This window comes from Molothrus aeneus, chromosome Z (assembly GCF_037042795.1).
Source record: "Molothrus aeneus isolate 106 chromosome Z, BPBGC_Maene_1.0, whole genome shotgun sequence".
Lineage (NCBI taxonomy): Eukaryota > Metazoa > Chordata > Aves > Passeriformes > Icteridae > Molothrus > Molothrus aeneus.
The window spans coordinates 18,539,657-18,563,017 of NC_089680.1; the positions used below are offsets into that span (position 1 = coordinate 18,539,657).

General features: G+C 39.2%; 1 protein-coding gene across 1 annotated transcript in view; it reads left to right on the forward strand.

Annotated features, from left to right (window-relative positions):
• Positions 1–18,502, forward strand: part of SLC28A3 (solute carrier family 28 member 3) — a 37,988-nt gene extending 19,486 nt beyond the window's left edge. Inside the window, exons 8-18 of the mRNA XM_066569406.1 lie at positions 1,266–1,343; positions 5,822–5,902; positions 6,852–6,932; positions 7,986–8,111; positions 8,424–8,554; positions 9,321–9,489; positions 11,129–11,326; positions 13,936–14,017; positions 14,842–14,940; positions 16,771–16,894; positions 18,400–18,502. Coding sequence (XP_066425503.1) covers positions 1,266–1,343; positions 5,822–5,902; positions 6,852–6,932; positions 7,986–8,111; positions 8,424–8,554; positions 9,321–9,489; positions 11,129–11,326; positions 13,936–14,017; positions 14,842–14,940; positions 16,771–16,894; positions 18,400–18,502 — 1,272 coding nt within the window. The remainder of the gene's footprint in view (positions 1–1,265; positions 1,344–5,821; positions 5,903–6,851; positions 6,933–7,985; positions 8,112–8,423; positions 8,555–9,320; positions 9,490–11,128; positions 11,327–13,935; positions 14,018–14,841; positions 14,941–16,770; positions 16,895–18,399) is intronic.
• Positions 18,503–23,361: the final 4,859 nt, after the last annotated feature.

Sequence of the window (23,361 nt, forward strand, 5' to 3'; positions counted from 1 at the left end):
TTTTTCTTCTCTTGAGAAAAACTGGATTCTCAGAAAAGTAATTGACTTCCTGAGTTCTATCTTCTTCTCTTTTTTTTTTGTTCAGTTAATACAATAGTCAGAATAATACCGTTTATTAATGGCTTTACCATCATTGGGCTGAAGTTATAAATTGGCATTCTTGAAACACAAATTTCTGTTCTGTCAAGGCACTCATAGGAACTCTTAGAAATGGCTCAACTCCAAATCATCCTTGTAATAAACACAATATGCTGAAAAGCCTTGGGATTCAGGGCACAGCCCTAATTATCTTCAGAGCAGCAACATTCCTGGCATCAGAGACATTTCATAGTCCTCATGACATATAAGAAAATTAATTCAGCTATATACAGGTGGCAAAATCCAAACTTGCATGCTGGAAGGGGTCTCTAAAAACTGGACAGGATCCATTTGCAGGCAGCCCTGCAGACACAAAGTTTTTAAAAAGTCAGTTACTGTAAAGTAGTGAATAAGCAATATCCAAAATATACATCAGAGGCGTATATTCTGAAGGACTTTCAGACTTTTCACCTCAGGGATACTATTCTCACAGCTGTTCTTCACAGGTAATTAAGAACATGTAAAATCAGACAGAGCAGAATACCGTCTCTGTGCAGGAGCAAAGGCACTGATCTGATGTCTGTCTAATCTGCAGGCAGTGGGAATCATCTGGGTTTTGTCACCAGGTTCTCAGTCTCTGAGTGAAGCAGGTCTGGTGCCCCCTTTTGCTAGCTTCATGTTTTCAAGTCTTACAGTTTATCCTGTCAGAACTAATTACTGTAGCTATTATAAATTGTACTCTACCTCCATTTTAAACTGTATCAGTAATGCATATATTTTCCTCAGAAGAAAAAAAATTCAAAATTTGAACTAGAAGATCCCTTCAGGCTAGATCTTAGCTACACCTTTCAAAACTCATTATTTCAGCTGTCAAATCTCCATTTTAAGCTATATAATTCATTGTACTTATTTGCATCAGATGGAGCATAGAAGTGCACCACAGTATTGGAACTAAAAAGTGAAATTTTTTTCAGTGTATCTTATGGCCTCTATTGTGTTGGGTACTCAACAGAGCAGAGCAGATACCCTCAGTTCAGCCAAATACAGTCAGCAAGGCTTGGACACCTACAAATCAGAGCTCAAGCTTCTTGGACCTCACCATATTTCTGCAAGACAGCTACAGTATTTTGTATGGTTTTGGCAGGTACCCAGAGCTTATGGCTAATTACTTTGCTTTCTGTCCCCAGACTTTTCTGGAGTACTCTGATGCAGGTGCCAAGTTTGTGTTTGGTGACAAATACACGGATCATTTCTTTGCTTTTAAGGTAAGATGGTTGCTATACACTCTATGTGGCAGATAAACAATGGTAAGAGGAACAGTATAGCTGGGAAATAAATTGTGTGGCTTGTGATACCTATGTAGTCAACAGAGAAATCAACAGGTAAACTGTTCCTTATTATGTGATATTCTGAATAGAAAATTTGGGAACACTTTGATTTGCTGCCAAACACTGAGTTAGATTGCACTTATTTAGTCTAATTATAACAACATATATTGCATGTATACAGAACTTGAGAATTTTTTTCTACAAGGAATAGTTTAAAAGGCTTGTACCTGGCCACTGACAGAAATACTACCTCCTGCCTATCTTCTCCACCTCTCCATGACTAAAAGTGCTCTGCCATGCCAAGCTGTGGTACCCTTGAGTGCTGTACAGACCACTGCTTCACAGACTTTCCCCTGAAGAAGCGGAGAGGCTAGATGTGTATTTATTCATGCCTGGGGGAAGAGCTAGAAGCTGCATAAGCAGGAAGAATTACATGATATTACTAAGATCACAGAGGGATTTCCCATCTCTCTCTTAAGAGACCTTTTTGGGAAATAGCTGGAATACAGTTTATCTGCTCTGTGCTCTCTAATCTGCACTAGCATCCTTCCTGGTTTTGCTCCAAGAAGTTCATGCCACTATGCCTACTTAGGCTGGAATCAAGAACATACAAAGCAAAAGGAACCCCAAACCAACCCAAATAACAAATAAAGAAACATCAAACAAGTATGAGAAATGTATTAGGACTTACTTGGAGATCATTCTTTTGATATTTCAAAAGAAATGGGCTTACATATCATGGGCTTACATGCCTTTTCTTATTTTTTTCTTGAGGTGATATTCCAAACTAGATGTTGTGCAAACTTTGCTCTTTCATTACTTGAGAGAGAAGGTGCCATCTGTAAAATAGCCTGCTACTAAGAACAGTCAGAACATTTTAGAAGGGGAAAAAAATTAGGCATTTTATCAATAAATATGAATTATATTTTAAGAGCAGTTCTTTTGTACCTTTTGTTTCACTTTCCAGGCTCCTCCTACCTTTACTTTGGGAGGTAGTTATTTTACTTATTTGAGTGCTCAAATATTTGTTTCTCTACTACATGTTATAGGGATGAAATGATTTAATTCCTGCCTCTCCCCCTTTCCCCCCTCCCCCCCCCGTAATTTTTCTTGTGGTTTTTGGCAATGCTTTATGAATATGATTCTTTCAAGGTGGTTCTGAGTACTCATTGATAATGCAAAATACTTTGCTTACTAAAGCCGTAACTAGGGACTAGACAGCCAAAAGTTTGCTTCTGTATAGGCAAACATATATCAGTCTTATCCCATGGTTCAAGCCAGCAAAACCATGGAATTTCTAGACCTTGTTTCTATAACAGGTACAAGTAGATTATTCTCATATTGAAAAACAAGAAAACCAGTTGGTTTTCAGAGCTGCATGTATATAAGATCTATATAGTAAATGGCATACAAATATGGCAAATGGAATGGCAGACAAGTGTACAGCAATATCAAAACATGCTCCATCTCCTTCTTCTCTAGACAGGAAATTCCCTCTTCCAACAACAGTGAGTGACAGCAGCCTGTTCTCTCTTGAAACACTTGCTATTTATTTAGACATTTAGTTGGTCCAAAGTGCTTTTTTGTGGCTTTCAGAGATTTTATGGGGTTTGCATGTAGTGATGAGCTCTTTGAATCTTGCCCCAAGATATTTCAAAGCATCATCCATAAGACAATGCTTAGCTCCTCAGAGATTAGACGAGGGACAGGATATGTCTGTCAGAGTCCAGTTGTATCCATACTGCATCCTCAGCAATACGCAGGGACACATCGGTTTTCTGCCAGGTGAAGTGGACACATGACGGGAGTGGACAGATCCCAGTTGTGCATATGCACACTTGTATATGTTCTGACCAGTTCTATCAGTCCCATAGTGTCTTTGAGCACACAGTTCTGGAAGCACTAGTTAGTCAAAAATGCACATATTTGCATGCATAAACCAGTTTTATTTTAAATATGTATTTGTGCAGGCAGATGCAGAGTTTCAGAGTTCTGAAAAAATACCCACTTGCCCACATAAATAAGTACTTCCAAGTACTTAAGTTAATGGAAAAGACCTTTTAGTATTAAATCCTCTATCCTGTTGACTACAAAAGACAAAGTTTGCTTTGAGCAAGAAAGAAATTAGGCTGCTGTTAAATCTCTAGCTTCTTTTTTACACCAGGAGAACTATGGTTTCCTGAGAAAAACTTTGCTTTCAAGGTCAAAATTTAGGAGTGTATGAAAAAGCAGGATGTTTCTTATACATCAATAGCAACCTCTTTAAGGGAAAATAGGGAAAAAGTTAAACATCAAGCCACAAATAGGAGGGGAGTTAAGAGCAGCCAACAATTTTAACTTCCTCCTCCATATGGTAATAACAAAAGAAAAGGCAGGGGAGAAAGATACTAATTTTACTAAACTAAACTGTCTGCTGTTACTGCATGTCAAATTGTCCCTGCAGAATTGAAAAGGGTTCAAGGAACCAAGCCAGAGAAAGCAGCATTATATTAACTTGTTGAACAGCACAACAATATTGGTTAATTGCACTCTGTCCTTTCAGTGAAAGGTTCTGATCATTGAAATTGAGTTTCTAAATGTTTATCAAAATTGTTCATAGTACCAACTCTCCTCTAGAAAGACATAGAGTCTATGTATTGAAAAGATCTGAACTAACAAAGTGGTTTGTTGTTTTTCATTCTGTTACTTGATTTTATTTATAATGCATTATGTCATTAGTGAGCACACGTGAAAGCTTCCTAGTGTTCGTGGTTGTGGGAAAATGACTGCAGGCCCTGTGCACTGGTAACTGGGGATGCACTTAGAGGAAACTGAGGGGTTATATTCACATTTGAACAGGAGTTATATTACAGGGTAAATCACAATTGCTGCTTTCTGGATGGAATATGGTTGATGCATTACTTGAAACCCTTCCAGAATGATTCCCCATCACCTGTTGAGGGGGGTGGAGTGGAGTGGAGGCACCACGGCCAGACTCTGTGGAAATCCTTGCAGGGAAGGGAAGTTGGTTGTACTTTGTAGCTGATAAACCACATACCAGCTTATAAACAGCATACCAGAGAAAGAGGGGAAGATGTCCCACTGCTGAGCCAGCAACCGTGGCAAAATCCCCCTCCTTGGACAAACTTTTTTCATTAAAGCCTAATAATAATATTAATGTACATCTCCACGTCAAAGTTACCTGCTCCTGATGTACGAACACCCTCACAGGAATGTGCTCTACATTCTTTTTGACTGTATCTTTGAAAGCAAAGGTAGAGAATTTTATGCTAACCAGTAACAAAGGTATATATGACTAGAGTCACTCAAACTCAACATAAACATAAAGAAACAATATATAAGTAAGTTGAGAACACGGGAAAGTTAAGAAAAACTCCATCTTAACTGCTGGGATCAGTCAATGGGCTGAACCTGTCTTCTTCCCCGTAGGGACACCTGTAAACTTAAAGAACCAGGCTCTATGTGCCCTGAATATTTTACTTGGGATTAGGGCCTGTCTGTGTATTCCTTCAAGTATATTTTTGCAGTCAGTTACAATCAGCAAAAATCTTCTAACCTTAACATGTCACAATCTTATATTAATAAGAGTGTTATTCCTGAAATTATTAGTGTGAATCCTTTATGGGTGCTGGCAGTTGGTAGTGGATATACACTCTAGTAAAGGGCAAGACCTGCTGAGAGGACTCCCTTATGCTGGTGGTGTGTTTCTCTAAGACAGTCAAACCACTCTCCAATCCAGCAGGACTGCTTTGTTAAGGGTCTCCCTAATGGGATGATGAAAGACTGGTCAGCTACAAGGGTCTTGGCTTTCCTGGGACACTGACAGAAATTAAATGCTATGGGGCAAATAAGTCTCTCCACACTAAGGGTCTAGGCAGCCTCCCCTTTTCACAGGACAGTGGTACTGTTTTAGCTGTAACTAATCTGTCTGACTATTTTTGGACCTTTTGGGGGTGGATTTTTCTTTCTCTTGTATACTAGGATAGAAATGGTCGTGTCCTGTGTATTTAACATACCTGAGAATCAGGTTATATTGGTTTTATTCAGGGTGAAACCAAATCAGAGTGGTTTCTAATAGCCCATCAGAGAGTGGGTTAGGCACTCATGCAATTCTTTTAAATTATGTGGAAAGAAAGTATTTTTCAGTATCCACTGTGAGAGACTTATATTCACTTTTTGTATTTAGTAAGTATATACCTTTAAATAGATTCTTTCTAAAGGATGTAAATGTTTAAATTGACTTAAACATGGCTATAAACTCAGTTATATTATGCTAAGCTAAACAGTTTCTAAACAATCACAGTTGTGTTAGAAAGCTATGCAGATAAATGAAGTTTATTTAATTACAGCACAAACAGGAAGGTCAGGAGGGAAACCACTGTAGAAGTTTTAATGATCTTCTGTCTTCAAATCAGGTATTGCCAATTGTGGTTTTCTTCAGTACGGTTATGTCTATGCTTTACCACGTTGGATTCATGCAGTGGCTTGTTGGAAAGGTATGCACTTTTGCCAATTAGATGCTCATTTGGCTAGTGTGGGAAATACTTTGAACACATGCAGAGAAGCCATAGCCTGGAAATATTTCCAAATGTTACCATTGCAAAATCTTGATTGGCATCTCTCAGTCTGGTTTCATTGATTATGTCACATTAATTGTTAGATTTGCTATATTTGCTTAAATCTTCCTTTCTGCCTGCCCTTCTCCCAGCCCTTGAAGTACAGCATGGAGGTTAAATCACAGAGAATGGATTTCTGCTAAGTATTTCAGTAGCAATCACATATACCTTCCTATCACAGATACCCAGATAAGATCAAAGCAGGTTCTTCACCTCACTCTCTAAGTGTTCATTTCTGTCAGCATCTATGTCTTGTGCTACTGTCTACTAATATAAGATCAAGTCCACTTTCTGTCGTCTTTGTCCAATAAACCTATCATATGAGGGAAAAGATCTTCCTCTATGGTGGTAGTTAAACCTAATTTGAAGATACTCTTAAATTAAAAGTTCTTTGCCCTTTATAGTCACAGGATCGTTATAAAGACATCATGAACATTGCCTGGCTGACATTAGTGTGCTAAAATTGCAATGAGGCATTTTCAGCCTTAATCTAAGCCTTAATCTAACATTTTTCCCTTCATATGATCCAAGTATTTTTAGACATGAATATAAATAATAAGAACACATCAAAATATATGCTTTGTTTTAATTAGTTTAACATTTTTATGCCCAGAAGGAGCCTGGAGTACTTTCAGTTCTGTCAAATTACTTCTCCTTTGTCTTATTTTAGCATGTACCAATTACATGAATGTGCTATACCTTTAAACTGAAATCATTAACTCAGGAAGTATTGTAACATGTCTCTGAACTCTTAGATCGATATGGTTAACTCGAGAAAGGCATGGAACAGGCACAACAAATTTTTGTTTCTTTTTTCAAAATCATTTAGGTTGGTTGGATAATGCATGTCTTCATGGGAACAACTCCTGTTGAGTCTCTGGTAGCTGCGGGTAACATATTTGTGGGACAGGTGAGCTGGAGCAAACAAAAACATGCTAACATGTAACAATATTACAGAATTTAGGGAAATAATGCTGCTCATTGAACAGTTATTTACTAAAAAAATAATCTCTTTCAAAGATAGGATTCCGCTACATCAAGTCTGATGATCAGTTTCCAAAATAATCTCTTTCAAAGATAGGATTCCGCTACATCAAGTCTGATGATCAGTTTCCAAAATTGCAGTATGTTCATGTATTGGCAGTGATGCACAGTGGAAAGGATTTGGGAAGCGATATGTTTTCCCAAGAGAAGTTCAAGCATAAATGTAGATGATAGATCTCCCTGCGAGACTACTCCAAAGCTATGAAGAAATAAAAATGTCAGGGTTCTTTTTTGGTTGAAAAGGCAAGTGGTATGAAGAGATGGCACACAAAGCAGGCAAGGGCAGGAGAGAGAGACAATGAGGAAAACTAAGATCCAGGGCTAGCAGTATAAGGCCTTATTCACAAAAAGAGTGGACAGCATCTAACAGACCACTTTAATGGGAAATGTATTAAACCCACATTTACAATAGTGTCTGTCCCATGCCTAGTAAAATGTAAAAAATCAACAATTAACATCCAGGCCCAAATGCACTATTAACATGATATATAGCAGTGGTGCATCACCACATCACACTGCTTCAAGATTTAGAGTGGTACCATTGCATGACACTGCCTCCAGGATGTTCTCACACACATGCCAGAGGGGTGTATTTCACTTGACTAACAGCCTTATCTGGGCTCAGACCTGTGGCTGTCCCTAAGTCGCTCAGAATTGGAACAGAATTTCTTGGCAGTTTCATTGTGCTTTTTAGGGAGACAGCAGAATGAATCAGCCAGAATTATCTTCAGACATTCTCTTACTTGGGATAAAAAAGCCCCAATCTATTGAAATTGGAGTACTTGCTAGCACTAGGATTAACTAGTCAAAGATACCCAAGAAAGTATGATTCAGACACTCATTTTTCTGCCCTTAATAGAAGAAATCTTTGGGGTTTTATTAAGGATTTCTTAATTTGTTGCTTGTTTTTCACTTCCAGACAGAGTCTCCTCTCCTGGTACGGCCCTACTTACCATATATCACCAAATCTGAACTCCATGCAGTCATGGCAGCAGGATTCTCAACTATTGCTGGAAGTGTCTTAGGAGCATATATTTCTTTTGGGGTAAGACATGGGAAAAGAACTAGAAAATAAATGGTTTATCTGAAATTTTTTAAGTATTTCACCCAGCTGTAATGCTTTGAAAGTATCCCTCAATCATTCCCACTGTTCAGGTTTTTTTGTCTCTGAAGGTCTTAGCCACAAAAATCCTTGGTTTTCTGACAGCTCATTCTCTTCATTTCCTTATGAGCAATATGAACTTTTAATGACATCCTGTAGAAAAAGCATACAAACAACTAAAAAAATTAATTGCATTCCTACGTGTTTGTGCGTAATATGTTATCATGGAGTACTTTCTTTCACCTGGAATTCTAGGTTTCCTCCTCCCACCTACTGACTGCTTCTGTTATGTCAGCGCCAGCATCATTAGCTGTCTCCAAATTATTCTGGCCTGAAACTGAAAAACCTCTGGTAACTCTGAGGAGTGGCATACAAATGGCAAAAAGGTAAGCTGATCTAGGTACTAGTTAATACCACTGCAAAAATGAGGTCTGGATAATAACTGTTCACATATAAATTTTAGGAGCATTATATGGTAGATGTGCAAGCAATAAATTAATTAAAGACTAAATACTGCAAATGGTTGATTTATGAATTCAGGTGAGTGTGCCCCATTACAATCTTAACATATGCCAAGGACCTGGGCCCAACTGTAAACTCCAAAGAAAGAGGGAAACGCCTAGCTGAGGTGACCTGCCAGGAGGCTTTTCCTTTTGTAATGTTATTGTCTTTTTCTGTAATGAATCTGCAAATGCAAACATGTAAAAAGCAAAGACAAAGCAATAATTTCACAACAGCAGCAAATATGTTGCCCATCTGCTGGGACACTTCTCTTGGCAATGACAGGCAAAGCAAAAAGGCTTCTAAGGATCTGCTTCTGAAATGACCCCAAGCATTTCTGCAAGGGCTGTGTGGGAGAAGAGCAGTGACCGTTGCCTAATACAAGCAGTGCTACAGGTTTGAGATCTTGCTCAACCCTGAATGTACCAGAATTCATCCTCAGGGCACCACAAGCATATGCTTCAAGTGTCTGCCATGAGGATTGACAGGAAAAGCCTACTTCACCTCATCATTCCTCTTCATTATTTTCTCTATGAGCGTACAGACAGCTTTAGTACTAGAATTCTAATCAAGTGCATGTACGTTTTAGTTCTGTTATTTGTTCTTGAATTTAAAGATGTTCACACTCTGGTTTTCTCTTCCTTGGCAAAGTGAATCAAAGAATCTGCTAGAAGCAGCCAGCCAGGGTGCCTCTACCTCCATTGGGCTGGTAGCAAACATCGCTGTGAATGTGATCGCCTTCCTTGCCCTGCTGAGCTTCCTTGACTCAGCCCTTTCTTGGGTGGGCAACTTGTTTGACTATCCACAGCTGACCTTTGAGGTATGATCTCCAAGTTATTCATGCAGCTGACATACATGCATAATTTGTGTTTCTCAAATTTAGGTGCTTGTGTGGTTTGTTGTTGTTTGTTGTTCTCATTTTGTATTTTAACATGATCTAAACCCATATTTTATTTGTTCTGAACAATTTCTTAACAGTTAAAGTAAAATTTTTGCCATTCAAGTATTTCTGTATTTACTAGTCTGCCTATTGTTTCCCTCTGTGGTGTTCTTGCTAACTCCCAGGCTATGTTTATACAGAGCAGGCTAGCACCTGCCTCCTCTGACTTGGCAGTGCAGCACATCTGTCAACTACATGCTTGCCAAGCCATTAACATCTCCTTCAGCTAAACATAAAAGTGGCTTTATCTTCAGAAGATCCCATCAAACTCTTAATGCTCGCTGTGTTCACTTACATGGGGACACTGGGGAAAGGCTGGACTTGCCTGAAACCAGACTTACTCCATATCAGTTAGTTCTCAATACAATTACAAAGTGAAACCGTACCCAAATCACTCAACAGAGCAAATGGGTTTCAAACAGGATTTCTGTTTGAACCTAGGTCAATATGTCATTATTGACCCAATGTAATCACCTAGTTTCAGTGGTTATGGCCCTTTTGTTTTGCAAGACCCTAATAAAAGCCCTGGGAGAAACACAGATATAACTTGTGTTAAAGGTGCTGCTGAAGTGAATAGCCACTCATAACAGATATACCTTCAGCACCACTAAGTTATTACCCTGCTAAGCTTTCAGAGATCTCTCACTGCACGCCAGACACCCACACCTGAGGAGAGTCACAAGTACTCATGCCTTAGGCATACTCGCTCAGGGGCTGGTATTTTCATAACTGCTGTATGTAAGATTTGTGTGTAAGATGTGGACAGGTAGGTAGTCCATGAGGAATTGAGACACACAGACATGATGCATGCAGTCAATCTTCCCTTGTGAGAGACACTAATGCATAACCTTCTGTGAGCAGAGAAACCAGCCAGAAATAGTAACTGCTTTAAGACCTCCATTACATTCTCTGAGCACAATCTGACCAAAACCGTTCACAGTTGGAGCTATTTTCTCTCATACAGAAACAAGCTATACTGTGATGTGGGATTTCTTTTTCAATTTGCATAAATCTTATAATGCCAGGGAAAAATAGGTACAGCTTTAATTGTGTCAGATGCACAGCTTTTATGCAGAGACAGCTCTTTTGTTTACACCAGTTGGAGTCCAATAACTTGATAATTAGGCGTGTTCATTAACACATTTGATTTAATCTAGCAGAAGAATTAGATTTCTCAGTTCTCCTTTTAGTTCAATCTTCCTTCTTTTTGTCAAACACTGTGTCCAATTTGAAGCCATTATTGAGTGAAAAGATGGCACAGAAACCTTTGTTTTATTTTACATATAAAATTAGGGACATATAAATATTTTGCTATATCTAGAGTCTTGATTAATGTTTTAAAAGGTACTCAAGCATGCCTGACAATTAAAAACTCTCCCAGAGTTCATGGCAGCAAAAACTGAAGGCCAATTTTCCTCTGCTAAAATAAAACCATCCTTATTTTAAGTTTAGAAAAGTTACTGTCTGCTATTGCTTTCTGACATTTATTTTGACCTGCTTTTTCTTATACTTTCTACAGAACATTTGTGCTTATGTCTTCATGCCATTCTCTTTCATGATGGGAGTAGACTGGGAAGACAGTTTCATTGTTGGTGGACTACTAGGTTACAAAACTTTCTTCAATGAATTTTTGGCTTATGAACGTCTTTCAAAACTGATTCAAAACCGAGAAAAGGGTGGAAGCATGTACATTAATGGTGTGAAACAGTATATGACAGTAAGTAACATTTTCTGTCCTACAGATTTATTTGATCAAATACTTCAACGTTGAAATGACTTATTTTTTAATATGGGCATAAAATGGTTGCATATTACTCTAAGATATGTCTTTGAGCAGCAAAGTTCAGTTATAAAAGTGCAGCATTGCTCTGTGCAGTTGCTGTGATTCTCATTGCCCTAGCTGTCTTGAACAAGCATAGAGACAGAAGGGCGTGGGTTTAGGGAACATGTCATGTTCCACAGGACACCACTCTTAAGACTGAGGCTGTCTTCAAGGCAAGTTTCTTCTTACCTGATTCTCAATACTTCTCTATGAGCTACTCTCCCAAGAAAACCCTGAGGAAGAACTTGAGGATCCTCCTGCCCTCAGAGGTTTGTCCAAGCACTAAACTTGAAGAGAGGCATCCAGTAAGCTCAAGCAGGTGGCATTACTGGCACACCTTTGCTGTAGGTTATTGTTCCCTCTGCAGAGGGCAGTAATAAAAGACATGTAGTACATGCCATACACCTCCCTTGCCACACTGAGTCCAACCAGTCTGTCTCAATCAAGCTTTCCAGCCTTGTCCCACCTTTCATTCACAGTTTTCCCTACAGACATGTAGCTCCTACTACAGCACCCTGAGAAAGGCAATGCTAAGGGCATCTTGCATGTGTGCATGGGGCCGAAGGTCATTCAGTGATCAAAGCTGACCTTTGTGGACATGACTGCTCTACTATCTGGCATTCACACACACAGCCCATGCTGAATTCCTCCAGAGCACAGGCAATGAAAACCATGAAATCCAACTTTACACATCCATTGACCCTTCTTTTTTAAATCAAGACAGATTGTCACTGTAGAGAAACCTTTAGATTAGAAAGTATTTTGTACAGCACTTACATGATTCTTTGAATCAGATGGGATGCTGTTGGTACATCTTATATTAAAAACCAAAACCAAATTCCTGATCATTTGCATTCCAAATTACCAGAACATATTTCACACATGTATGTAGAAAGCCAGGCAGTCTGATCAAATATTCACATTTGAATAAATGGTCTGAGCATCCATTACCAGTGTTCCTGAAATTCCTGGCAATAGAACTCTGGGCTAGAATGATCTTTGATGTGCCCTGCTATAACTTTGCTTCGTTCTACTAAATGAATATGACACTGAATTCCTGCATGAGTGAATAAGGGTTTATTTTAGTATGGAATGCAGCCTTAAAACACAGATCTTAGGAACTCTATTTAACTTTTTTTTTCCTGCATAAGATGTCATATAGGACTTTCACATTCACTTCTAATACCTATAAGGAGCCGTATTAACTTCCATAGTGAAAAGCTCTGAGAAACATAAACAATTTTAATTCATAATGCTGGTAAAAATTGGCTGAAAACCCTTATAATTACAGCACAACAGTTCAGGTGAGGGTGTGCTTGGCTTCTGTTTTTAATTTCTCTTCAGTTTCAGAGCCCTCTAATTCATCTGCACACAGATATTCTCTCAGACTGAGCAAACAAGTGTCTTCACCTGAGTCATTAATTACATGGCTTCCTGTTTTCAGAGCTAGGAGAGTGCAAATGAAAGCAGGGTACACAGAGCTTTTTCTAGGAAAAGCTGGTAGAGTGGGTACTTGAAAAACAGTTTCCTGCATTTGTACAGATTGATTGAAAGTATCTACAAATTGATGTTCATAAAAGAGGAATTAAACCAGAGGAACTTCTAATAAACAGGAAACCTGCTAGAACACTCACTCATTTTCAGCTTTAACCTAAACCACAGTAAATAGGAATTCGGTGCTGCCAGGGGAACAAAAATACATTTGCTGAGATATGTTGCCTCCTTTCTCAAAATATTTGAACTACATTTATCTGAAGGCTTGCAAGGTTTGTAGCCAAACCTTGCAAGCCTTCTGATTTCACCTAAAGGACCATTTTGTGTCCTGTGAACGGTCCCTCCCTGGAGGCAAAGGCCAACCTTGTATCTAGTCTGAGGTCCAGGCTTAGTTGGTGTTACCAAGGGGAGAAATGTGGTAGAAGTCAGTACAGAAATAAGCTGTTAATGGGGATTCCAAAATCGTAATGTCCATCTCTGCCTGTCAACACACACTTCCTAGGAGACCAATTTGTCTTCTTTGCACAGGGTGGAGAATGCACAAAGTAGCTTTGTATAGAGCTCTCTGCTTCTTCAGGGTCAAAGAATTCAGGGATGCATACCAAAACTTGAGGTTTCAAAAGAGTTTTATAGAGGTATCCAGCTGTGAAAAACAAGTTGAGTTATAGCTCTCTGACTCATACTTTCAGAAAACAGCAGTTAAATTGCCACTAGTGAGATAAGATTTTTTTTGTCTTTAATTACTACTACTCACTTCAAAAAGGCACAACAATAAATGTGAAAGATAAAATCATTGCATAGTTTGTCAGTCCTCACATGGGCAGTGGGTATAAAAGCCTGTGACATTCAACAAGGGAACAAGTCTACCTTTCTGAAAGCCACACCTTGGGCAGCAATAAAGCAAAACAGTTATTTTTGTACTCAGAGCCACAGTGCCTGCCATGTTTTTGGACCCTTAAATCACAATTAACTGTTTCAAACCACTCAGAGGGTGTGTCTTTGTTTTTCAGGTTCGCTCTGAAGTCATCGCCACCTATGCTCTCTGTGGATTTGCCAACTTCGGCTCCTTGGGACTGGTAATAGGAGGCCTGAGTAAGAACCACTCTCACAGACAATTTCTTTGTTGAGCAAATCCCAAAGAAAGCACCAAAAGGAATAGGCTGGGGGTGAAGCTTGGCAGCATTAGGGGCTGAGCAGCTGCACTGCCAAAGCCTAGCACACAATTGTGAATGTAAGGGCACCCAGAGAGGGGGTACAGTCTTTGGTGGGAAGTACTGGGAGAGGTGCTGAAGACAAGGGGAAGGAACCAAGCCCTTCTGATAGCCTTCCCTCTTTAGACCTCAAACATGAACCTGAGCTACTACTGCCCATGAGATTCAGGAGGAGCAGATCAACTCCATAGCATGCTGGTTTGACAGATGAATTTGGTTATTTTCTGTAAAAATATCACATATATGCAGTAAGCTTACAGGGAAAGAATTTTTAAAACAGGTTTTCAGATCTCAGTGGAAAAAGAAAAATTGAAAAACCATCTGAGTTCCTCACTAGGCAGCCAGAATTGCTGGCAGTCATCTTTGCCCTGAAGCCACAGTGGGATCAGCAGTGGGGCAGCGTAGAGGAGCAAAACACAGCCATGGGGCCAGACTCTTCTGAAGGGCACAATCATCCAGCACAGATATGCAAACTGCCAAAGAAAACAAAAGTTACCATTTTAAATATAAGCAATCCTCTTAACAGAAAGAGCCAATGCTGGTACTTGGCCTTCAAATGACCCACTAAAAAATGTGCCATTTTTCCTGCATGTTCCCCTTGGTTTAAACTGCAGGGTGGGAAATTACTCCTGCAGGGGCAAAAGCTGGTAGATTCACCTTCCTTATACGTATTTCTGTTTGACTTACACTTTGTATTTCTTCTAGCAAGCATTGCTCCCTCAAAAAAGAAGGAAATAGCTGACGGTGCTTTCAGAGCGATGATTGCAGGAACGGTGGCCTGTTTCATGACGGCCTGTGTGGCAGGTACAGTGCTCAGGTTTGGTGTCCCCCACGGCAGTGGCCACCACGGGGCACTGCACCAGCACCATACTATATCCTCCTAGGCTGCCTCAGTCACTCAAACACAAGCGTTTTTGTGCTTGGCAGGATTAAAAGTTGATATGAGACAAAAGTTTCTTGAAAACTAGAATTTGAAAAGATGTAAATATTTCAGTTCTTCCATTTTGTCTGTGTTTTTAGGAGAGGGGTATGGTGTTTTAATGGGGGTGGTTTTTGGGGTTTTTTGGGTTGTTTTTTTTTTTTTGTTTTGTTTAGGGTTTTTTTGTTAATTTGTTTGTGCTGAACATGTGACTCATAAACGAAGCAATTTATAGATGAATTGCATCCCTCCTCCACACCACTAGATACAGGAATAGAGAACTAATTTTGGAAAATTTTGAACTAAATTTGGAAAAGAACCAGGAAAATGGAATGAAAGAGTGTAAAAGACTAAGCAAGGGAGAACAACTCTTTGTCATAAGGTTAAGTCAATATTTTGAGGGGATAATATTTCCACAGAGTACTTAGGCTTGTGAAACAGTCCTAAAATGGGAGTCCCCAGCTGATCCTTATTTTCAAAACTTCAGCTTTAATTTGAGTGAGAAGTCACAATGCAACAGACATTTAAGGGAGTAAATTTAAAAAAAACAAAGTAATTATTGAAAAGATTTGAAAACATTGATATGTTTCAGTAGATTATAAATTTATCCTCAGTATTTCACAATCCCTTTTCCAGATCTCTTTCCTGAGCATGTGGTATACAAAATTGGTATGACATGGAATGATGAAGGTTAAAGGACTCATATTTCAACAGTGAAGAAAGATCTTGGTATTTTATGTAGCTAAAACCACTATGTCCGTTTCAACCATAACTTCTCCATGCCTTGGTGTTCATGGTAGCAACAGAAACATACACATTTTAAAGATGAGCCCACACTATTTTCTGAAGGCTACAGAACAAGCAAACTTGAAATAACATTAGTCTCATAGCTGTCCATAATATTTTAATACATGACACTACTCTGCATAACTGAGGAACCAGGAAGCTCTACTAAAATGTGTCATTTCACAATACTGATCTTAAGAATAATATTGTGAACAGCCAGTGAGAAAATCTCTCCAAAATAATAGAATCTGCTTTGGAAAGAAAATTGCATTCCACCCACTCCTGCCATGGTAAATGCTTTCCTTACACTAAGGAGAAAGTAGAAAAGCCAAGCAATTTCTATTACCACAGTTAAGATAAGAACATATTAAAAACATGTCCAAATTCTACAACATTACATATAGAAGGAGCTATCACTTTCATACTTTTGTGTTTCCATTACTCCAGTGACTGATGACATTAGTATTTGTAGGAAATTTTAAAGAATATGTAGCAAAGCAAACTCAATTTGAAACAAAATAAGAGGTTCTGTATTTACTTGCACTTCTATAAATGCAGCATAGCTTCATCTTAGTTAATGAAAACACACTGACCCAGCAATGAGAAAGGCATTACTACACACTATTAATATCATTAAAGGAGGCAGAAAACCAAAATTTATCCAAGTGTAACATGTTGCTGTACTATAATTCCTACATATAAAAAGTAGATAAATTGTTGTGGTTGCTACTTAATTCAGTTTTTAAAAATGATTCATTTTAGAAGTCCCACAGTTCAAAGGTTTTGACCTTGTACCTTTACATAACCACCTCAAATGGTGATTTTGCGTCAGACAAAATGGTTTGTTTGATCATGGCTTCATGACTCACATTCTCAAATCTTATCTTCCTCTTCATTATTCATTAAGAAAATTGTAACTTACTTCACAGGAATGCTGACTGTCCCTAGTGTGGAAGTTCCTTGCCACATCCTATTAGGAAACACTTCCAACTTCACAGATTTCCCTGCCAACAGCACAGAGCTAGTTGAATGCTGCCAGCAACTCTTCACCAGGTATTGAGAACCCTTTATCCTCTGGGAGTAAAATTTAGGGAGCTCATATCTTCTCTGAAAACCTGATGTTATTTTTATTTTTTGTATTTGGCTTTTTTTTCTTAGGCATCTGCTTTCAGTGAACTAGTGTCTTTTAGAGGAATGGCTATTTTAGTGCTTTTGAATTGTCTTCCTCTTCTTGGGGCATTTTTCCATTGCATGACAAACACCTACAGAACCAACAGACAATTCAAAATATCTTTGTTGAAACCTCCTGAAATGAGAGGAGGGTCAAGCACTGATCTCTCCTCTTTGGTGACCAGTTACAGGACCTGAGGGAATGGCCTGAAGCTGTGTCAGGGGAGGGTTAGGTTGAGTATTAGAAAGAGGTTCTTCCCCCAGAGGGTGTTTGGCACAGAACAGGATCCCCAGTGAAATGGTCACATCACCAGCCTGATGGAGTTCATTTGGACAATGAAGAAGCATTTGGATAATGCTCTCAGACTCTTGGAGATTATGCTCTGTGCAGGGCCAGGAGTTGGCCCTCGATGATTCTTGGTTTATCCTAAACACTAACAAGAAAATAAATCAAATATTTGAACTAATATAAAGTTAACCTAGTATTTGAGGTTAGCAATAGCTGAAAAAAAGTCAGGAGCCTTTCCCTCCCTTCCCTCTTCTGTCTGTAATGTGACTAAAGATAATAATAATCAGGCTTGTTTATGTTGAAAACTTTACATGCTTTTAAAGTAGAAAAATATTTCAAGATAAATTGTATTTCACAACCCTCTGTCCAAGGCAGAGAAGAAAGAAATACTGATATTAAAAAAGGAATATATTCAGATATACCTAACACTATCTCACAAAGAACCAAAGGTCTATGTATTTAGGTTATGGCAAGAACCTTTCAAATTTGTCCTAGTATGCTTGCTTTTTATTTTTTCCCTTTTTTCTATTTTCAAAACTAATTACTTTAGAAATAAATGCTCTTAATTCATCCTTTTTTCTTGCTATTGAAAACAGAAGAACTTACACAGCAGATATCATCTCTGGGTACATTCAGTCATTGTTATCTCTTCATTACTACAACTTTTCCTCATAATACTAATTTCAGGTCTACCATGCTGCTACAAAGACAAGAACCTGCTCTATTTTTAGCAGAATCAATGTTAAGCAGATGCTTTGAAAATGTAAAAATATTGAATAGGGAAATGAAGGACTCAATCATTTCAGTTATTTAGGTGCATGTACCAGAGGCATGAGGACTTGCTACAAAAAACCAAAAGTTATCCTGATAAAAAGGGGGAACATCTGGATGTGGCACTTGGCTGGAGTTGGGAAAGTCTTCTCTCTATTTTGTTTCTCATGAAAATTTTAACACATCTAAAGTTGCTTTGGAGAAAGTGTGTGTTGCCATGTACGTGTGTGTGTGTATATACATATACTGCAGAGAGAGATTCCCATGACAAAATTCTGTGATTCTGTGAAAAGGAGTTTATCTGATTTCTGCTTTATTTCTCCCCCAGCACAAATCATTCGGAGGAGATCTTTCCGAGAGGAAACTACAGTCTGAATTCCTGGAAAGTGTGTTGCCAAATACTGGGTCAACCTGCTTTTCATTGCACTTAAGTTAAGTTTGAATCTTTTTGACAGGATTGATCATAAATAAGAACTGTGTTCCTTGGAAGAAAGGAAATAAAAAAATTGCTTTATTACAATGAGTGTGAATTTTCCCCATGCAATCTTTATTTTTCATCTCTTACCAGCCCAATTCCTCTACTTGGTTGGAATTATTTATAAATTAAACTGGCATAAATGGAAGACATCTCTTGCTGCAGAACTCTTCTCCCACTACAAAACAGAATAGAAGAACATTTTTAAGCCTGATTCTCCTGCTTTTATTTCTACCAGATTTGCCAGATTAAATTGCTATAGGCCAGAAGAAAATCAGATTCAGAAGATTTGGCTGCCACTTACAGATAGCTATGAACTAGAAATAATATTCGGAGTTACCATCAATTTCTAATACTATCTCTGCCCTTTTTGATGGCAAAGAAGTCTTTACTGCATGAAGAGAAATTACTTTTCTGCAAAAGAAACTGCAGAGAAATTACTTTTCTGCAGAGAGATCTGCATTTTGTGCAGAGATAATTATATACATCCACAAATATATATATACATATATATATATATTCCTACCAATACCTAGGTAGCTATAGCTGCACATGAACTGAGCTGCAAACCTGTTCTACCTCATCAGCTTGGCCACTGAAGCACCCAAACTGGGAGCTAGCAACTCTGCCACAGTCCTCCTTCTGCCCACAGGAGAGTGCAGGAAGTTGGTCACTCTTTACAGTTAACTCATATGAATGAAAATGTCCAGCCTCCAAGCTTCCTATATTAATTCTTCTAAATCTATGTTTTTAACCATTGTGAAAATTGATTATGGAGTCACCAACAAGGAACTTTTATACACATTTGACCTCTGTCAAATGCAGGAAAAATCAGGTCCATACCATGACTATTCCCTGTCAAGCAAGCTTAATGTAGGACACCTCCACACGATCCCTTTGAAGAAGAAAGTGTGTTATGATTTTAAGCTTCAGAACTTTCGAAAACTGGTAAGCTCTGTGCAGAGGTAGGGAGAGGGAGTGATTACTAGCCTATGATATTGTTAATGCTAAAGGCTTGGGAATAAAGGTCAGAACTAAATTACAGGAACATTGGAAAATTCTGACACATTCTGCAAATAAAAATTGTGCAGATGGTCTAGTCAGGAAAAGCAATTACAAATTTTTCGAGCTTCCATTAATTACTGCAGAATCTTTTCCAGGAAATCCGAGTTCATTAACTTAGACAGCTGCCAGTACAGTTATTTCCAGGGGATATTTATTTGAACTTGCTGTGAAAGTGCTAGTTTCCTGTAAAGCTCAGTTTATTAACTTAGTACCCAGAAAAGTTATAAATGTCAGCATTGCTACTACTTGTGATTTTTTATCTCTGGTTTTATATTGTTAGGTGTTTTTCTTCAGCCTCATCTACCTAGGTATGTAATCCTTAATTTTCAGTGGTTTTAAAGGATGCTGATAATGCTGATTAGGACAGATATATGCTCATATATTTAATGTGAATCCATCCTAAAGAAAATGCATGGATTTCATCCATGAGTTTTATCCAGCATGCTGGTTAGAGCAGGTTTGGATTTCAAGTAAGTTTAGAGTCTGAAGCCAAGTAACATATTATTTCAAGGAAAATTAATCAGAATCATTAGTTCTTGCTGTCAAAAAGAGCACACCCCATGTGCTCTGTTTACAAATCATCACAGGTACTCTCCTTCTTTGCTACTCCCTACCATGCTCTATTTAATATCAGCCTTTTGAAATGGTTGCTCTTTCCATTTCACAATTGTATACTGGGTAAAAGGGCTGCTTGGGCTAGTAAAGACATTCATGTATAAACTGCTAAAAAAGCTTTTCATAGAGCTGAAGCCTTCCTCCCACAAGAGATGTGGTGTTTTTCTTTTCCTTTTTAAGACTCCTCTATAGATGGATTAGATGGAAGGCAATTTTTGCAGAATATATATGATAGTTCTCTACACCTGCTCAAAGAGATTGCCCACCTGGTTTGACGATGGTTTGATCTAAAGACAATATATATGGGACATTACATCTTAAGTGTAGCAAAAACAGCAGTGAAAGCAGGAGGGGATTGCTACCAAGTACCATCATGTGTTCTGGTGACTATTTTCTCTCAGTCCATGTGATGGTGCTAGGACTCCAGTGTAGAACTCTTTGTGTTTCTCTCAACAAAAAAGTGGAATAGTGCATTTCACCAGCTTGGAGTTACCCTGGCAGCTTGGACCCTGAAATATCAGTGCCCAGGAACACATTTCTGACAATACCAGCAGCAACAAATCTGCATCACAGACCTCAAAAGAAACATTTGATTTAATCAAATGCTTGCTAGCACATGTGATGGGTTGACCTTGTGGTGAGATGGATGCCAGGTGCCACTAAAGTTGCTCTACTCTTCTGCTGTACAGGTGAGAGAAGATCCAATGAAAGGTTTATGGTTTGAGATAAGGACAGGGAGAGATCACTCACCAAATACCATCATAGGCAAAACTGACTCCTCTTGGGGAAGATTAATTTAATTTATTGATCAGTTCAGAGTAGGATACAGAGAAACAAAACCAAATCTTAAAAAACACTCTCCCTGACCTCCCTCTGTGCCTTGTGATCAGTTTTACTCGTGATTTTCTCTGCTTCCATCCCCACCACCCAGCAGCCCACAGCAATGAAGAATTGGGATTGTGGTGAGTTCATCACATGTCTCTACCCCTTCTTCTTCCTCAGGAAGAGGAATCTTCACAGTCCTCCCCTGTTCCACTGTGGCATCCCTACTATAGCAGACAGTCCTCCACAAACTTCTCCAATGTGAGTCCTTTGAGTCCTTCCATGGGCTGCAGTTTTTCATTGACCGCTCCAGCATGTGTCCCTTCCATGGGGTTCAGCCCTTCAGGAACAGGCTGTTTCACTGTTAGTCCCCAACAGGATCATAAGTCCTGCCAGCAAACCTACTCCAGTGTGGGCTCCTCTCTCCACAGGCCTACCAGGACCCTGCTCCAGCATCAACTCCTCTTTCCATGGGGCCATGGATCTTGCCAGGAGCCCTCAATAATGGGCTTCCCACAGGATCACAGCTTCCTTTGAGCATCCACTTGGTCTTGGGTGGGTCTTTTCTGCATGCTGCAGGTGGATCTCTGCATCCCCATGGACATCCCTGGGCTGCAGGGGCACAGCTGCCTCACCCTGGACTGCACCATGGGCTGCAGGGGAATCTCAGCTCTCTATCTGGACCAGCTCCTGGCCCTTCTTCTCCACTGACCTGGGAGATTTTTCCTCTCATTTTCTCATTCTTCTCTTTTGCCTGGAAGAAGAATCTCATCTTTTGAGATTCTTTCCCATCTCTTAGATAGTTATCACAGAGGCACTACCACTGTCATTGATGGGCTTGGCTTTGGCCAGTGGCAAGTCCATCTTTGAGCCTGCTGGCATTGACTCCATTGGACAGGAAGGAAGCTTCCAGTAATTTCTCAAAGAAGCCACCCTGTAGCATACTTCCCTCTCCCCCTCCACTACCCAAACCTGGCCTCATAAACCCAGCACACACTCTACACCTATAGGCTCAAAGACGGAAATGAATATTTTGTCAATTCATAAATAATGAAGTCTATGTGGAGGTAGCTCTGTTTCAAAGGTCTTGCAAAAAAGGAGTTTAACTTCCTTTAAAATTATCAGAATGGCAGTGCACAATAGGATGGAACTAATGAAGGTGATGAGTGAATGAAGCATTAGTGGCATGACTCAATTTCTCACCTTCACAAGCTACCCACTGGATGTCAGTACATACCTAATAGCTTTGTGCTATAGCTTTCACAGGGTGTTAGTCACTAAAAGTCACTGGTAATAATTCCAGGAAAACTTTTACGCAGTTTTGTGTGCAACAATTCCAGGAAATCTACTGTATAGCCTTTATCATGCTCAGAACATGTACCATCAATGAAAATTACCCTTAAAGTAAGACTGAGTTCTCTCACGACTCAATTTAGAAAAGTACTGAAAAATGTAAATTAGGGATGTCTGGCAGGTTACATGAATATTTCTATTTTAATTGGCTAAGATAAGGGGCAGATGGAAAAAACAAGAACATTTTAGAAACAAACTTTTTCCAATTCTACATATCACAGCAGCCATTGCAAACTATATACCTTTTTGAACAAGTGAGTAGTTGACTATATGTTGTGATTTAACTGGCAGGCAGCTAAACACCACCCAGTCACCTGTTCATTCCCTGCTGCTACCTGGGACAGGGAAGAGAATTCAAAGCAAAAAAAAAAGGTAAAATTTGTGGGTTGAAGTAAAGCCAGCTTTAGAAACTAATAATAATAATAATAATAATAATAAATAGTAATACAGAAGAAGTAACACATAAGGCAATTGTTTTCTATCCACTGACTACTGGCTACTCAGTCCCTAGTCTGCAGCCCTCAGCCAGCCTTCCCCCCAGTTTGTAAACTGAGCATGACACCATATGGCATGGAATAACCTTTCAAACAGCTGGAGTCAGCTGTTCTGGCTCTGCGTGTGGCTCATGGTTTAGGAATGGTACTCCCCAATGTAGTGCTCTCACTGAGACCCTCCAAAACACACCACAAATTGCTTGCTTCCCCTCCTGCTCCCCCTTCCCCCTGTGAGTGGCTGAAGAGAATTGGAGGCACAAAAGGTGAAGATCACAGTTGAGATACGAGCAACTTACTGGAAACAGCAATGAGATGAGAAAACAAACAGTAACAGCAGCAATATGAAGAGCAAAAAAGGTACAAAATGAGGGAGTGATTCCTGTGTAAAAATGCCATTACTACAGAGCTCAACCTGCCTGCAGGTACACTACCCCAACTGCTCCGTCAGTGTCAGAAGCAGAACCAC